The sequence below is a fragment of the Balaenoptera musculus genome, chromosome 10 (assembly GCF_009873245.2).
Source record: "Balaenoptera musculus isolate JJ_BM4_2016_0621 chromosome 10, mBalMus1.pri.v3, whole genome shotgun sequence".
NCBI lineage: Eukaryota > Metazoa > Chordata > Mammalia > Artiodactyla > Balaenopteridae > Balaenoptera > Balaenoptera musculus.
In genome coordinates, this window is record NC_045794.1 from 98,622,528 (window position 1) to 98,640,729 (window position 18,202).

At 58.2% G+C, this 18,202-nt stretch overlaps 1 protein-coding gene across 1 annotated transcript in view; it reads right to left on the minus strand.

Annotated features, from left to right (window-relative positions):
- Positions 1–18,202, minus strand: part of SCUBE1 (signal peptide, CUB domain and EGF like domain containing 1) — a 133,549-nt gene that overhangs the window by 57,059 nt on the left and 58,288 nt on the right. The window contains exons 5-6 of the mRNA XM_036866320.1: positions 6,037–6,162; positions 1,188–1,304 (exon numbers count right to left, since the gene is read on the minus strand). Of these exons, the coding sequence (XP_036722215.1) occupies positions 1,188–1,304; positions 6,037–6,162 (243 nt within the window). The remainder of the gene's footprint in view (positions 1–1,187; positions 1,305–6,036; positions 6,163–18,202) is intronic.

Genomic DNA, 18,202 nt, shown 5'->3' on the forward strand with positions numbered 1-18,202 from the left:
CTGTCTGAGAGGAGAGACCACACAGAGGAAGGGAGGACCACGCAGGCAGCACCTGGGACGACAGTCGGGACTGGGACGTGACCACTGGTGCCCGGCCCCTCCGCCCGACGCCCCCGGGGTGCAAGGGAGCAGAGCCACAGGGGACAGAAGGTGACAGCAGACTCCGGGCTTCATGGCTTTGCTTGCTTGCCAACCCTTTTCTGCTACTTGAAAATCCCTCAAGAAATATCTTCTGAGTCGATAATAAAAAAACAGGGCCTTTCTAAAAAAAATGAATATGATAACTGACTTGTGGGGGGTTTCTGAACTTGGCCAGTGTTGAAGAGAAAGAAGAGGATGAACTCTGGGCACCAACTTTGAAACTCCTCTTTTTCTCAGTTAAAAAATTGGCTGTTATTTTTGAGTGGGGAAAGAACTTACTAGTGATTATCACTTGAGATAATCACAAATACTCAAGCTTCCCCTTGGAAATAAGGACCAGGAGGACGGAGGGGACAGGGATTGAAACTGACACTCTTGTAACAGGTGAGGTGACACCCGAGGGGTGTCAGGAGGGGGCACCCGAGAAGAAGGGGCTCTAGGTGGGAGAGGAGGTCCAGCGAGAGGTCCCGTAGCTGGGGAGTGGAGAGCAGTTAAAAACACGCAGACCTGACCCGGGATTCACACCAGCCCTCTCCCCTGGTGTTCTAGACAACCAAGACTGAAAGCAGTTTTCTGAGAAAACCTCTTGGTTTTCCAGAGGCTGTGGGCAGCTCACACCACCAAGGAGGTGGTGATGCAGGCCGGCCGAGTCTCCGGTGTGTCTCCACATTAGGGGAGGAAACCCCTGTGCTTCAGGAACGGAAGCTGCCCTCCAAAGGTGCACACACCACCCTCCTCCCCACAGATCACCTGCCTGGAACCACCTGCACGCGGAGGACGAGGCCCCTCAGAAAACCCGCAGTGACACAAAGCAGGGGCGCTTGGTCTGGGTGGATGCGCGACCCTGGGAAGTGTTCACAGAAAGCTCCCCTTGGGGTCACCCGCCAGCCCCATCAGTACCGTGGGGGGCTCCCTTTCTTTTTCCCCCCTTAGCTTCCTTCTTGGAAACCAGGATGCAGTGGGCTGTGGCCACTTTCGGGCCACACGGGCACCCCGGGGGAAAGGGTGGCGCAGAGTGCTGGTGCTTGGCAAAAGCGCTTACTCACCGATGCACGTCCGACCGTCTGAGTGCAGGGCGTACTTCTGGTGGCAGCCGCACATGGGGCCTGTGTCCGTGTCCTCACAGCTGTGCTGGCAGCCTCCGTTTCCATAGTTACAGGTTACTAGTTAGGCCCAAAGTGTACATACGTGTGTATAAACAGAATGACAACAAAAACGATTAGTTTATTGCCGTTGGTTGTTTCTTTAAGGGATGGGGGGAGGAAAGTGGGGACATGAGACAGTCAGTGCAGAGGCACACATTTCCCTGGACATCAGCCCCTCTGGGGTCTTGGATGGAATCGCTCACTCCCTAGAGGCGAACTGGGGTGGGACAGAGCATGGACTTTGGGTCGTCTGGGCTTTGAACAGAGCTGGCACACAGCTGATGCGCTCAGATGGTGTTAGTTGAAGAAAGGGATAAGCTAGACAGTTTTATCCTTCCTAGGTTGCAAAAGACACTTTACAATAGCCTGTCCCGATGGGGCAAATGTCTGTTAATACCAGGCATACTCTTCAAGGCGGTGGGAGGGGGCAGGCCCATGTGAGGGGGGGGGGTGCTCATTTCCTTAGCTCTCGCAGACCTTTCTTCCTTTTGCTTACGTCTTGGGGCATGTGGAAGGATGTCCCCACGGAGGCCTATTCCCTCCAAGTCCCAGCAGCCACCTCAATCTCTATCCACTCTAAGCCCTAATCCTCCCAAGGAAATGTCCAAACAGACAGAACGTGTGCAAATTAATGTCATCTCAGATGCAGGTTTGAAAATGACCTTTTATTTAAACGTGTTACATAGTGCGCAATGCCTATGGCCTGGAGGAGCTGCTGTCCTTCAGCCCAGGATCTTAAAATGTTTCACAGCATCAGCAACCTGGGTCGCTGAAAAGGCGGCTGAACAAGCAGGAGCCCGTCTGAAGTAGGGAAAAGGAGAAATTCAAGTTTACTGAAAAGAAAACACATTGTCCTCTCTTCCCAGGGTGAGGGATATCGCAAAAGGAGATCCAAGATCTCCATGGCAGGGCTTCTTGCTGCCCCTGCTTTACTCCGCTGTAAGGCGACAGGGTGCCCGTCATCTGTATGCAAATGGTACACCGGGGCCTTGAGGACAGGGTGTCTTCCTGGAGACCTTACCCATTTGTCCAGAATTCTATCTACACTCTGAATTTATTTGAAAACCCTAACGATGATCAGGTATGCAGAAGTAAATCTCAGACCAACCACGGTCAGAGGAGCAGAAAATTCCAAACTGGCAGAGCCTGAATGACGTTTTATCAGGTGACCCATGAGCAGGGCTGGGGCCAGAGGGAGGTCACTTGGTGGCAACTCCCCGGTGAAGGATTCCAGGTGTTTCAGAACTGAGTTCTGCAGCTGCATTTCCCAGGTCCTCCTTTCACCCAGAGAACAGCACGGAGGCTCTGGGGTTTCCAGCCTGAGCGACGCTGGCCCCGTCAACCCGGCCACATGCAGTCTCCCTGCCAGGTGAGGAGGACGCGAGGAGAATGGTCCCTGCTCATTGTCCCAGACACTGTCCTCAGTGACCAGTGGCCCTGGCGGGCTGCCTCTTCCACAGGGAGCTTATGACCATCCGAAGGAGGGACCCAGCTTCTGGGGCGACACTTCAAGGACATGCAGAACTGCTTCAGGAAACAGCTGGGGCTTTGTCACCAAGCCCTCTGGCCCCTCTGTGTGGGAGTGCCTCTTCTCCCAGCATTTCTGGGTGCCCGGCAGCCTGGAGTCAGGGCCTCTCATCTCTCTGCACAGGAGGAGCCTCAGGGAAGCCAAGGTCCCAGGGGGCTGCCGCTTAGCACGGGTCTCAGGTGAGGCGAGAGCCCCACCTTGGGCTGGACATCATGTGCCTTTCCGGACTAAGAAAAGCCCCATTCAGGGTGGGCAGGGGTGGACCAGTGAGGGGACAGTTCTTTCCAGGCTCTGGGCTCCAGGAGATGGACGGGACCCTGCAAGTGACTCTAAGGAGGGCACGGGCCTGTCTGAGGCAACCGGAGCGAGGGCCACTTTCTCTTGCTCCCTCTATACAGGCCCGCGTGCAGCTCCCAGACCACACAGGCCGAGCCGTGAGCACGTAGAGAGCCTATAGCATGTACACGGAAGTAAGTCCTGAGCCCTGAGCTCCGGGAAGACCCAGAGAAGGATGGAGGAAACCTCCTCTGGCCCTGGAGCGAGTCCTGGGCTCTGGAGGGAGGAAAGTTTGGGCAGAGTCCCCTGTGGTCCCGCTCGTTCACAGCGGCTGCCTGGGCCAGGCCTCAGCCCCCGACCCAACTCCAGATCTAGAATTTCCTGGGCCTCAAGTGAGCTCAAGGGCTACAGGGAAGTCTCAGAGCTAACTTTACGCTAATCCACATTAACCGCACAGAAGAAACCAAAGCTGACGGGGTGGACAGCCAGGGGTGCCATCCCTCGCAGGAGGGCTGCAGGGCAGTAGTCACCCACTCCTGGGCTCCAGGATGGGTGCTGGACTCTCCACACACCTTGGCAACACCCAGCCACTGAGCAGAGAGGGTGGGACTCTATCTGCTTTACCAAAAGTTCGGCGCGCGGGCTTAGCTCTTCTCTGCCTGGGTGGGGTGGGGGAGTCTTGGCCGTGCACGGAGCCCTCCTTATCCCTGACCTCTCAGACCAGGTTGGTCCCTCAGGAGATGCTCTCTGAGCAAACCGTCCCCTTGTAGCACTTGTAGCACTCGCCCCACACGGAACTATAGGATTAGGCAGCCAGTCAGTCAGTCCCAGCCACTTCCTGGGGCCCACAGCTCTCCCTCCGGCACCTAGCTCAGGGCTTGGCCAGGGCGGGCGTCAGTCAGTCTTGCTGACTGAAGGAACGTGCTTTCCTCCTGGCCGAGCCTGTCACCAAGCCTGCCCACGCCACATATGCTGGTCCTTGGCCTTTGTGCTGAGGAAGCTCAGATTACCCCACGGGGAGGACTGGGAAGCTGGAGTTATTCCTTCTCTGTTCTGAAGGTTGCCAGGTGGCAGGAGGTTTCTCTGCAGCTAAAGGGATCCATCTGGTGTGGAGGACAGGAGGGCCTGGGTTAGAGCCGGGCATTTCCCCATCAACAGTGTCCCTGATTGGCCCTCCCCTTGGTGACAGCGTACGTGTTGATCACTGCGATCCCGCAGGAACGACTAGAAGAGGAAGCTGGTCCACATCTGGGACCAACCTGGGCAGGAGGAAGTGTCTTCACCTTGGGGAACGGACGAATCAGGAGTGGGGGCTGGAGCACGAGCTCCCGTGGTGACAGGGACTATGTCTGAGGCATGTGGGTCCCCGAGATCTCGATGACTGTTTGAGGAGAGCGGAGGACAACTGGAAGAATCACGATGACTAAGGATGACGGGCTGGCAAAGGCCAGCTGTCTTCTCCACAGAATGAAGGATGGAAAGAAAGGCCATTTTCTTTAGGAGAGCTGGTCAGCGTCTGTCTCCTGGCTCAGTGGCTGGCCTGGGAGTTGGACTCAGACTCCTTCATACCATTTTTCTGCAGCAGAAAGTGGGCCTGGTATGAAGCGCTTGTCTCTGGCCAGAGACGGGCAGCACTCACACCAGCCTCCCCCCACTCTTTGCAGACACGCGGCAAACATCACATCAATGTGGGCATCCTGGCTGCCTGGCGAGCGGAGGCCACGTCCTGCCACCCCCCACGCAGTGTTGGGAGGATGCAGTGTGTCCGGCGAGCGGAGGCCCCGTCCTGCCACCCCCCACGCAGTGTTGGGAGGACGCAGTGTGTCCGGCGAGCGGAGGCCCCGTCCTGCCACCCCCCACGCAGTGTTGGGAGGACGCAGTGTGTCCGCAGCTTTGGAGGACTCAGCGTGCTCAGCCGCCGTCTCACTTCGTTTGCTGGCCCCCACTCCTACTGGGGAGTGCTGGGTGACCACAGTAAGAGGCTGGATTACGCCTGCGTCCTGCAGGCTGACCTCCGAGCTGGTCCTGAAATGGCACCTTTGACCAGAGGCACCATTCAATCCAGATTTCCCAGGGTATCATCATTTATAGGGGGCCTTTCAGGGCTAGGCTGTGAGCTCTGGTCTTTGATCCTGGAAATAAACTCAGCACAGCCTGTGCTAGGACCCCCCCCACCCCAGAACCAAGCTCCTTGCCTTTTTTTTTTTTCTTAAATAAATTTTTTTTAAAAAATAAATTTTTATTTATTTTTTGGCTGCATTGGGTTTTCGTTGCTGCGTGCGGGCTTTTTCTAGTTGCAGTGAGTGGGGTCTACTCTTCGTTGCGGTGCGTGGGCTTCTCATTGCGGTGGCCTCTCCTGTTGCAGAGCACGGGCTCTAGAGCGCAGGCTCAGTAGTTGTGGCGCACGGGCTTAGTTGCTCCGCGGCATGTGGGATCTTCCCTGACCAGGGCTTGAACCCGTGTCCCCTGCATTGGCAGGCGGATTCTCAACCACTGCGCCACCAGGGAAGTCCCCTCCTTGCCTTCTTTATACCATTCTGTTACCAAGGGCTGCCCTGGCCCAGTGAGAACCCACAGTCCCTCCGTTCCTGCTGGAGAGCTCGAGCACAGGACCAATGGGTCTCTGGGGTCGGGGGCAGGGGGGAAGGAAGGGGTTACGATGAGCACCGGCAGGGCTGTCACACAGGGCCCTCCCTGCATAAGATCCAGCCCAGATCTGGGGCTGTGTCAGTGGTACTGTGCCAGGGAATCCCCGAGCCTGGGGCTTACGGCCCCTGTTCCTCATGCCTCCCAGGCCCCTTCGGGGGGTGGCCCTGCCCTTCTCTCCCCCTCCCAGGGGACTGAGTGCCCTTCTCAGGCAACGTCCAGCAGACTGGATAGACCCCCCACAAAGCAACGGCAGGAGGCGCGTGGGGATGTCTGACCCCGTTGCCTCCATCTACCTACGTGTGCAGTCCTTCTGGTTGTGGGCAAGGTCAAAGCCGGGCCTGCAGTCACAAGCAACCCCACCTTTGGGCGTCTCCCGGCAGATGTGGGCACAGCCATGGTCTTTGTTCATGCAGTTCATACCCTCTGGGAAGAGACAGACAAGAGAGGGGTTGGGGACCAGGGAGAGAGAAAATTTCAGGCTTAGAAGAGATAACCGGCGAAATGTCACAAGCAAACGTAGTGTTCTTGGGCTGCCGTTGGCACGTGCATGGCATGCACACGGGGGGTGCACCTAGTCATCCAGATGGCGATCCCCTAGGGGGAAACTGAGGACACGGTGCCCAGGTCTAGAGCCAGGCCTTGCTCGGAGGGCCGTCAATGAGCTCGCAGGACCCACGGAGGAAACACTCCTGACCTGGGTCAGATTACAGGGCATGGGCTACAGAATGCTTCCCAGGTCAGTGGTTTAGATGGTTTCCCCACGAAAGCAGATGTGGGTGGCATTTAAAACGATGGTGGTGCGCAGCACTTTTCAGTTTGTACGGGGATGCCACAAGCCCCCGTGGGGCAGGTGGAGACTTGCCTTTCAGGCTGGGCACACAGAGGAGTACTGACGGGTCATGGTGCCGACACGCCCCGGCCGGCCTCCAGCCGTCGCACCCCGAGGCGCCGGCGGCCCGCTCAGCCCCCTCTCACTGCACTTCTGCACAAGTCAGACGCTGCCGTGCTGGCCCGCTGGACCCCGGGGCAGTAGAGGCTCGTCCTCACCAGCCCCACGGCTGTGTCCTGAACTAAACACCCTTCCGCCACACACACAATCCCCCAGCTTCCAGAGGGGGTCTCCACGTGTACCTGGTCATTGCAGTGCTCCCCAGGACCCACAGAACCCCCAGCCTCAGTGCAGAGCCCTGCAGGCCCGCGAGCCCCGAGCAGGCGTCCCTCCGCCCTCCGAGCTTATTCCGGGTCCAGGCCACACACGTCACTGTGTTCCTAATCTCAGCCTGAGATTCCCGCTGGTTGGCAGATGTTCCTCTTTAAAGCAAAAATGTTTGCAAACCTCAGGCACCTTTTCCTCCGAGGCCTCAACTTAAAAGGGCAGTTAGCAATGGACTCCCCTGCTGGCTGGGAAACTTCAGAAATGGGAGACTGCCGCAGGGGCTCAGGGCTGGGCCACCCCACTGCCCGCTCCGGCACCCCCAGGCTCTGGCTGCAGCGGGCTTTTTTATCTGGACGCTTGTCCACGTTGGCCCTGCCCGGCAGCCCCTGCAGCTCGTCCTCTGGCCGATTCGGAAGCCCTGTCCCCCCCAAGGCCAGCCAGGTTCCCTGTCTTCTCCCCTCCCAGAGGCCTCGCTGAGTGCAGAGCTGGGCTGCCCACGGGCTTTGAGGGCAGGAACTATGGACCATCCACCTCCGGAGGCCTGGCCTCTACTCACCGCCCACCCGGTCAGCGCCTGCCAAGCATCTCGCCAAAATGCACTCTGAGGGCCCTGGTGTGATCAGGGAGAACAAGGGTTCCCTGGGGTTTGGCCCCTCTTCTGAGTCACCCACAGTTTCTGGGAAATCCCCTCCACCCCAGAAGACTTGATCCCCCCTCCCTGTCTGCCTGGAGCGGCTTGGAACCCCCTTCAGTTGACCCCGGTTGATGTTTATCTTCCTGGTGATTTGTGAGGAGTTTCCAGAATTTATGAGGTCAGGGGTCAAGTGAGAGGTTAGAGGTCACAAGTCCATCAAGAGGCTAAGTGCAGATGAAAGGAAGAGCTGCTGTCCGCCAACACCGCCCTGAGACCTCCTTCCCCAGGTGACTCACTGGCCTTCTGTTCAAGGTGAGGACTAGCTCAATCTTGACCTCGGCCACTTTAAGCCTGGGCATGGGGCAACTGAGAATTGACAGATGTTTTAAAACACAAACACCCTGGCAGCTACCATAAAGGCTGAAAAAAGTCTGAAGTTGAAGAAAACAAAAAAAAGTCAAAATGAATGAAGCATGCATTTTGCTCAGCACACTGACCTCTGGTTTCAGCTGATTTTATTACTATTATTCATTCACCATGATTTTCTCACTTATGCAAATCAGATTGTCAAACTGGAGCCCAAAGAGCTGGTGTTTCTGTGTTATGGCTATAAATATTTACTAGAGATTAAATGGGGGAAATTTATCTTTATTAATTTACTTAAAAACGGAAATTTAAACTTTATTACACATTAACATTAGTACATCTTCTGTTAAAAACGGTATTTCCTAAAACAAGGAGAGCTGGCTGACAGGAGGGGTCCTTGCAGAGGAGAAGGGGGGATGGGTGTGATTCTCGACCGTACTGTCTGGAGCCCTGGCCCCTGGTTCTCCAGGCCTTTGTCGCCCTTGCCTGCTCTAGCGGGGAGTCTCCGCCGGCTGGGCCTGCCGCAGACTGGGCGCTCTCGGGGCCAGTCAGCTACTGCTGCTGCCCCAAAAGGCGTGTGCACTGTAGCGCCCGTGCCACTACGTCCCTCCCTCCTCCGGGAAGCCCTCCTTGGCCCTCAGGCCAGTCAAGGGCCTTCTGGACACCCACGCCCTCTTGGCTGGGGGGTGGCCGTGTGGCTCCCCTCCGCTCCCCGGGGGACTCAGGCTGAGCTCCGGGCCTCCTCAGTGACCTCACCGTCCAGGGCAGGTCTTGCCCAGGCGGGGATGCTCCGAGTGCCCACGGCGAAGGGAGGGGAGGTGGAAGAGCCTCGGGTCGGGGCCTCACAGCTGGCAGCGGCAGCCACCACAGCCAGGCTCACGTACGGCTGGGGAGCTCCTGCCCGGCCCGAGCGCTTCTGGAGGCTCCTGACCTGGTGGTCGTGAGAGCACTGCCGTCACATTTAAGAATGACCCTAGCGACCACTCCAAAGAAGGCTACAACCGCCTAGCTGGGGGCCGGGGGTACGCCTTCCTCTGTGCGGGTGACTCAGCCCCTTGCCCAGCTGTGGACACGGGAACTGCGTGACCTTTCCCTCCACTCTGGGGCGGCGCTGGCTTCCGCGGGCCACGAGAAGCTCGGCTTCATGGCTGGCAGGACCACAGATGGTCAGGGCTGGACGGCTCCTGGCCATCCATCTTCCAAATGGGGAAGATGAGGCCTCGAGGCAGGGGTGACTGTCCCAGATCATATGGCAGGCCTGGAACCCAGGCCGCCGGGCTCCCAGCCACGGCTCTCCTGGTCTGGGGGTCACTGAGCTACCCTTGCGGGACTCAGATGACTGACAGGCAGCATGCATTTTCTGGGGTGAACGGAACTAGGAACCCGGCACAGAGCTGGTCTAATAAATGGCACCTGTTACTATTCGTCGTCCTCAGAATTAAGAGCCTATGGGAATTCAAGGCAAATTCAGACTCTGTGAAGCTCTCCGGGCAGCCCCTCAACGAAGCACAGAACCCCTCGCTGCTCTTTGACCTTCACCCGGCTGCCGCTGAGCACGAGGGCGGAGCCTCAGCTCACCTGCAGAACCACCTCGAAGCCTCGTCTCTCCTGCTTGTGTCGCCTCTCTAGCCTTTCCGAGCAGCGTGACGTTCCTCGAGCAGCCGTGCTTTATGACAGCTGGGGTCCCGACCTCTCACCTGCTTGTCCTCTGCGTCCCCACTCTCCCTCTGCAGCCACCACCGGCCTTCCCACTGGGCTGGAGGTATAGCAGCGCGGCCTCGGGCAGGCCTGGCCCACGCCCTCTGCAGCGGCTCCGTGAAAGGTGACGGGCTCTGTGAGCAAGGTCACTCTGGCGGCGTCCTAAGCAAGGGGAGCGCAAAGGGCTGGCCTAGGAGACCCACGCCTCAGGGCAGCACCGAGCTGAGTGGCTCCCCTCGGCGGCTAACGGATGCCTTCCTTCACTCCCTGGGCGCGGCTCAAGCTCTGTCCCGCAGACCGCGGGTCCTGGCTTTGTCTCTTCCTTCCAGCTGGCACAACGCTGAGGACCGGCTCTGCACTTCGCCCGTGCCTGTCCCCCTGCAGCCGTCCCGCCCACCAGCCAGCGACCTCCGAGAGGCCGTGTCTCGTCCCTGCTGTGTCCCGCGCCCAGAAGCCTGGCTGCTCACGGCAGATGCTCAGGAGATCTTACCGGGGAGCGGATGCAAAGGCGCCAGAGGGAGAGTCCGGCCCCCAGGCCGGCAGGCCAGCCTGGCCACGTGCTCACACCATCAGAATCCTCTGGGGAAGGCTGAGCCTCGTGCAGGAGGGGCCGGGGCCAGGGCTCGCCTGCTCGAACCTGAGCCTCTGGTCAGATACCTTCTTCCCTTTTCTTAGCTGACAAATGGGTTTGTCAGAACGTGTACCTCCGAGGGTTGCCGTGAGGCTCAAATGAGAAGACTATGAAATGTGTGTGGCACAGAGCGGGTTGCTAAGAAAGTAGGGCTGTTCCTAAAGCTTTTCTACACTGCTCCTGCTTCATTCTGCCTTGTGTAAAATGCGAGTAGCTGCTGAGTTGCTCTCTCCTGCCAACCGTGGGTAATTTGAGGGGAGACCTGACCTTTATCCTTTTCTGTATCCCAAGTACCCAGCACGGGGCCTGCCCAGAGTTAGGGATCAGCAAACAGTAACTGAAAGAAAGCAAAGAAGAATGGGGGTGAGAAAGAGAGAGAAGGGAGGAAGAAGAGAGAAAGAGGGAGGGAGGAAGAGGAGAGAGAAATGAAGCCTTTCTTACCTCAGAGCAGATTAAACCCATTGCCTATTATTTAGGGGACAAGGCGAGAGGCATAGAGAATTTGCAAAGCACTATTGTGGCATTCGCTGCTGTGTGTTCTATGAAACACAGCATCTCAGGTCGCCTGATGTAGAGAATTCACAACACACGTTAAAGGCTCTGAGAAGTCCTGCAGGCACTCGTGGATAGCCCCCTCCCACTCACTCACTTAACACAGTATCCCAGGGAGCTCTGCCCAAGTCCCTCTGGGAGGCTCTGGGTTACAGGCTTAGAGAGCCCGGGGTGGCCCACTTCAGCCCCTCACCTTACAGATGAAGTCACAGTGGCAGAGGGACTGCAGAGGTGCAGGTCGGGGCAGGGAACACGTGGGGCCTGGCATGGCTTCCTCTGTGCCTCAGAGCCTCAGGGATAGAGCGGACGGCTCTCCCTTCTTGTCCGCCCAGGAAGGCGGTCCTGGGCACTGCAAGCTAACAGGGGTAGTACTGGGAGGGCTACTGCTGAGGGCCACGGGGCCAAGTGGAAGTTTGGATGTGAAAGGCGAACCCCGGGGCATGCAAGGTGCGTGTTACCAAGCACTTCTGCTCCAGGAGAATGGTCCTGGGCTCCACACTGGAAGGGACTTCAGGTCCCCCACCCTGCTGCAGCCCCATCCCAGCTCCTCTGAGGCAGCCCGGCCCATTCCCGCCAGCTCTGGCTGGCACACTGTCTCCACAGGCTTCTCCAGAACAAGGGCGAAGCCCAGAACTGGGCACAGAGCAGGCTTCTGCAAGCCTGCGGAACCGGAGGGCCCCGTCTCACTCTGTCCTCCTGTGGCCCCCTGCTCTGTACCGTGTCTACCCTTGGGAGCTGGACCACAAGAGAGCTGCCCCGGGGCCAGGTGCAGCCACTCCCTCGGCCTCACTCCCCATCTTGACACCATGCAGTGCTGAGTCCAGCAGAAAGCCCTGTTCATCTCCCCTCCTCGAGGGGAAGTGAGATATAATTTCAGAGTTGTTCCCAGAAATCCTGGTCTTCAGGGGCCTGGTGTCAGACAGGCCAGGCTGCCCGCCAGGTCGAATCTAATTTGATCCAATCCATCCAAATCCAATTACGTTCTGCAAACTTGGACCGAGTGTCTCCTTGGTGCCCAGGATGGGGCGGGGAGCAATGAGGACACAGAAGCTTTGCTGACACATCGCCAGGTCCATATTCAGACTCTGACGCTTGCTGCACGACCCTGGGCAATCACTTCACTTCTCTGAACCTTAGTTTTCACTTGTGAAAAGTGACTAGTTGTCGGACCTGCCTCCCAGGCACTCACTCAAGGTGCAGGCCCCTCCTCTGCGCCAGTGAGGCTGGCTAAGGGTGCAGGTAAGGACCTGAGGGACTTTATCCTGGGCAGGGGGAGCCATTGAAATGTTGTAAACTGGGCAGCGATGCACTTTGTATTAGAAAGATCTCTGGATGTTGCATGGAGGCGACCTGCTGGGGCAAGAGTGCAGGCCAGAAGCGGGTGGGAGGCAACTGTTATCACCCTGAACGGGACGAAGGAGCCTGCAGGGATGGCAGCGTGTGTGGGGACAGGGACGAAGGCTGGATTTGAGACACACTTCAGAGCCCCTTTCTCTCAGTTTCCCAGAAGACATGATGTAGGGACTCGGGCTCTGACTGTACTTCCATTTAATGTAACCCTCACCGTAAGCCTGAGAAGTGGGTATGGCCGTGCCCATTTTACAAACAAGCTCATGAGAGGCTGGATCAGGGTTGGGGAAAGACGTGCCAGGGCCACACCATGCACGAGAACTCCGGGCTGCACCTTCCTCTCCCAAGCGCCCCGAGCTTCCTTCTGATGGGCCCCTCCCCAGGATCTTGCACTCTCTAGGCCCGGTGACAGGCCCCCGCAGCCCTTTCCCACCAGGGCCTATTTTCCCAAAGGCCTCCTATCATTTTTTGATGCTCTACAAGAGTGTGCACAGAGGTAAACGATGGCGGACTCTGCCTGCCCCAAACCAGTGCGTACATCGCGTCTTCCGTAGAGCAAAGTTCACGGATGCATCTAAAGCAGGGCAGTGGGGCTGGGGGCCAATCTGTTTGTACTTAGGGGCCAGCCTTTCTCGTAGCCCCCGGCCCAGAATAACAAAGCTGGAATGTGTGCCTCTCAGGGGTCGTTGCTATGGCGACTTCATCAATAACATCATTTTCCGCATCCCTGTCCCTTAAACACGCAGGAAGGGAAGGCAAGCTGGGAACGGCAGAGCAGGGAGAACAGAACAATTACCTTGTTACGTCCTCCCCCAACTCGGGAGGAAGGGATTTTCCTCCCCTTCCACCTCATCAGTAGAAAATTACGGAGCCCAGGAAGAGGCTGGAGCCTTGGGGGGGTGACAGGAAGAGGCTGCTGCCTTCCCCAGCCCAGACTCGGCAAGCTGGCCAAGCCAGGCAGGGAGAAACCAATATGGGCTCCCACATGCTTCGAATGGGGGCGCTGAAGGGAACGCTAGCAAGGTCCCGCCGTGGGGGGAAAGGCACAGGGGCGGCAGCAAGGATGGGACCGTGGGAGAGGTGACGAGGACAGCAGCTGTCCAGGTCCGCCCAGAGCCGCCTGTGTGCCAGGCTGCGCCACACGCTGTACATGTTATCTCATGAATTCTCCCCACCACCTCAGCAGGGCGCTTCTGTCCAGTACTGGCCCGCTTAACGGATGAGAACACTGAAGCACCGAGAGGTTAATAACTGAAGTGAGGGGGCTGGATCTAGGGGCAGCCCTGAAGCAAGACAGAGTGGGGGCAGCTCTGGGCTGCAAAACAGGAAACTGAAACTCGCTGCAGGCGGATGACGACCGACCGACCGACCGTAGCTACCATCGAGTGTCTTTTGTGCCCTAAGCACTTTATGTGAATAATCACCTTTAAGTCTCAGGACCATTTTTCAAAGTAGATGCTATTATCCCCACTGTGCAAGTGAGGAGAGTAGGACCCAAGAAAGGCTTGGTAACTTGCCCAAGGGACACGGATGAGAAAGGCATACCGTGTTTCACTTCAGAACCTGCGCTCCCAGTGGAATTCCTGGAGGCAGTGGAGCATTCACGGCCAGGGGAGGGGCAGGGAAACCCGGGCTGTCCCCTTCTCTTCCTTACCTTTCCCCAGGGTGTGAAGCACCTAAACGACCCAGCCCCTGCCCTCCCTGGCTATGTCCACTTTTCCACATTCTGTCTCTCCAAGCCCATATCAAATGCCAGCTTCTCTAGGACGCCTGATTTTTCACCCCAAACCTCCCCCGAGTCGGGAGTGACACCTCCATGGTCCTCAGACCCCCTGCCTGAGCTGGCTGCGGGCTGGGAGCACACCCTGTTCCCTCCTGATCCGCAGGGCCCAACTCCAGGCCCGGCACAGAGGCAGACGGGAGAACACAGACCCTTACCATATCACTCTGCAAGGTAAGTAGTTTTGTCATCATTTTACAGAACCATTCAGAGAGATGGAGCAATTTGCCCTTGGTCACTTGGGTAGGATGTGGTAGAGCTGAAACTTGAACCCTGTTCTGTCTGACTTGAAGACCTGCCCTTCTCCAGCTGCAGAAGGAACTTTATAGAGCATAAACCTGACTGTATCTTCCCATTGCTAAAAACCCTTCAATGCTCCCACCCCAGCCAGGGCCCAGGGTTAGGCTGAAAGTTCTCAGCATGGCACTCGAGGTCCTCCCCATCCTCTGCTTGCCGTGGCTCTAGGGAACAGGGACACCTGGCTGTCAGCCAGCAATTTGAGATTCTGCTTGCGTGTCACCTTTTCTAGGAAGCCCTCCTTGTTTCCACCCTCCCCTCAAGTCCCTAGGATGGATTAGGGGCCCGGTCTGCGCCTCCACAGCACTCTGGACTCCCCTCTCTCATAACACCCACCACACGAACTGTAACTTCTGGGTTTCTGGGTTCTCCCCACCAGACTGGGGGGGGGGTCCTTGAGAGGCAGGGCCCAAGCCCGAGTCACCCCTTTGCCCTCCCCCCACCCCCCGGCCACTGCACAGTGCCCATTTCAGGCCTGAGAAATGTTCGCTAAACCCAGCTACACTGACGAGGGGCCTGGGCTCAGCCGCTCTGGGCTTCGGCCTCTGCATCAGAACAGCGGCCAATACTCGGGCAACAGGACGTGTCTGTCTGCAGGCCCGGGCCTGGCTGCTGCCTTCAGGGCAGTGCTGGCCCCAAGCCTGTGTCGCCTGCCCGCCCGCCCGCCGGTCCGGCTCCACCTCGATCCCCTAATTACACTCCAACAGCATCTGTGCCTGGATGGTGCTCGGAGAGCCTCTCATTATGGGGCCTGGGTTTAGCAGAATGCAGGGCTCTGTCTCCCACCCTGTGCCCCTGAAATTACATCCTTCCGGGCAATTCCAGGCCTGGCTGGGGCGCCAGCAGCCGGCTGCCCCGGACTAGACCCCCAGCTGACCACGAGCCCAGCCCACCCCAGGCTGCATCCCTAGGGGTGGCCCCACCTGGGAGATAGGAGTAAGTCTGTGGGCTTCCACTTGCCCAGAGCGCCTCAATGCCAGGCCCCACGCCAGGCTCTTTGCACACTTCCCTAACTGACTGTCTCCACGATGCTGAGTGCCAGGTACCGTCAGCAGGCCCAGCAGACAGGCGACGATGCGGAGGCTCGGAGAGGGCTCCCCCGCCTTGTGCGGTGCAGCAGGGACCCGACCCCTGGCCAGGTGCTCACGCCACACCCCACCAGCCCTGGGCTCACTTGGCTGCCTCGGCGGCCCTCGAGGGGACTCTGCTCTGCTCTTCCTCCAGCGCCTCATTGCTTCCATCAGCCCGATCCTTTCCTCGCTGGTCCCCACTGCCCACTCCCCGGCACACAGACCCTTGGGCCGTCCCACCACCTCCACCCCTGCCTTCAGGCTGGATGCCCCCTGCCAGGGCCCCAGGGGGACTGGCCCTTGTCAGTGTGCACCTTGCCTTCCCCGCAGCACCTGCTGCCCAGCTGGTGCAGCCTCGGCAGTCCAGCCCTTGTGTGATTTGACCCCCAACGCCCTCCATGTTTATCTGCTCACCTGCCTACGTGCTTTCCTCCCACAAATATTTAGGTAGGGTCTCCCGGACACCAGGCCCTTCCTTCTGCAGGACGAGCCCGCTTCTTGTCTGTGCCTTTCATCCTGCTCTGCTCTCCCAGTGCCTGGACCACAGTTGAGCACGTCGTAGGTGTGCAACCGACACCCACAGCGTGGCTGGCCCCGATGCGCCTGCGCACTTACAGACAAAGGCCCGTCTCTGAAACCAAGCCATCCTGCTTTGAGTTTACATACAAGCAAACAGCCAGAATGGACTGGTTTTCTGGAAAGCAAGAATTGGAAGGGAACTTAAAGAGCATCTGGATGAACCCCTCCTTTTCCACCGAGGAGGCTGAAGCCCACCGGACAGGACTTGCCCTGGGCCATGCAGCAGTTAGCACGGCGTCCACACGTAACCTTCTGACTCCCAATCCCCTTGGCTCCCCATGCCTTGACCCTCAAGTTCAGTGTTCCTTTTTTTTTTTTTTTTTTTTTTAAATTTGTTTGGCTGCACTGGGATCTTTAGTTGCGGCACGCGGGATCTTTAGCTGCGGCATGCAAATTCTTAGGTGCAGCATTTGGGATCTAGTTCCCTGACCAGGGATCGAACCCGGGCCCCCTGCATTGGGAGCACAGAGTCTCAGCCACTGGACCGCCAGGGAAGTCCACGTTCAGTGTTCCTTCCATCACATCAGGAGGTGGCTCACGAGGCACTGCTGGTTCGGGGCTGTCACCAGCCTTTAGGCTCACCCTTTCCCTCACTCACTCATTCTACACCTTTGCTGAGCACCACCTGTGTGCAGGCCCTGTGCTGAGGCCACCAGCAGAGCCAGCCAGGAGGCACACACGTCACAGGGGCATTTTCAGCTAAGACCAAGTCCTTTGCCACAGCTGCTCACTGAGTGGGCAGATTCTGTGTACGTGGGCAGGTGGACAGATGGACGGATGGCCAGCTGAGACTGTGGCTGGCTCCTGGAGCGCCAGATGAGAGCAGCGGGGCAGGGCTGGCCTGCTCGGAGAGCAGGGATGGACCCCAGCCTCCCGTCAGCCCCTCACCTCCGGTGCCTTGACCAGTGCTGGCACCGGGAGCCCCTGGGAAGCCTCCTCTGTGAGATGGGAGGGGGCCTGTCTGGTGGCTGTGAGGACCACGCGGCAGTGTGTGCAGACACACGTGGACACACGTTTGCAGAGCTGCAGGTGCCACAGGAAGGTCGGCGTCGCTGAGGTGGGGCGGGCCTAGTTTTTACCAGATCTACCTCCCATGCCTATGCCAGCCCTTTCTAAGGTATGTGGCCTGGAACTCGCTTGGTTTCCTCCTCTGTGAAGTGGAGAAGGAAGATCATTAAAGGGCCCTAAAGAGGTGATGGCTCCAGCTCAGGGTCCCTGCCCACGCCCTCAAGGAGCAGGCGGTGCTCAGTAAAGGCTGCCCTGCCCACCCCCTACCCCGGCCCCGTGTGGCCAGCTCTGCAGTGCCTGTCCCTCCTGAGCCGCCCCTCACCCTGGACCCCTGCCCCCTCCATCCCCTCCCAGGGCTAACCGGCCTTCCTCTTCCCGTCCCCTGCAGTTCCCTGGCGGATCACTAGGCGTCACCACGAGCACATCCAAGCCTCTCTGAGGCCCAGGTGGCTGGGACCACAGGCCTGTGAGACTTGCCTCCTGGGTTTTCACTCTGCTTGGGCTCCAGAGGCTAGAGGTGCCCCCTTCCTTCCCCAGGGCCGCCAGACACAGCAAATAAAAACATAAGATGCCTGGTTAAGTCCAGATCTCAGATAAACAAGTATTTCCTGAGTATAAGCATATCCACGTGTTGCATGGATCATATTTACACCAAAAAAAGGATTCATTATTTATGTGAAATCCAAATTTCAATGGGTGTCCTGTATTTTATCTGGCAACCTTATCCCTCGCTCCACGGGGACCCTAAAGGGAGCCATGGGGGGACGGTCAGCTCACACAGGCCGCAGGCCATGGCCTGGCTGTGACCAGGGAGCAAGTCTGTTTCTCCCCCCTGACAGGGGACCAGACGAACGTAGCCCAGGTGCAGGAAGGGCCAACGTGGCGGCTGAGCGAGTGCTCCCCCAGCAGCTCTGGGGGGCCCTGGAAGAGAAGCTATAAGAACGCTGGGGGATGTGCCAGCAGGAGATTCCCTAAGGACACGAGCAGCTCCCAGGCACCTCAGCCGGTGCCTCACCTCCACTGCCCGCCACGTGCTGGGCTTTGGAGTCGCCAACACCTGGGCTCTGGGCTGGCTCGTCCCAAACCAGCTGTGCCCGCTGTCCCTGCCTGCACCTCCGTTCCCTCCCCTGCACAACAGGGTGGCAGCTGTTACTTCCCAGGGTCCTTTGAGGATTAAAGGGCGCCAAGGACTTGGTACACAGTAGGAACTCAACAAATGTTGAGTACTTTGCCCTTTCCCCAGGGATCGTATCAAGGGCACGAACAACCACCTTTGGCAACTTACGCTGATTCCCACCATTTATTCTAACTTGAACAGACTGCCGAATGGTCACTTCACTTG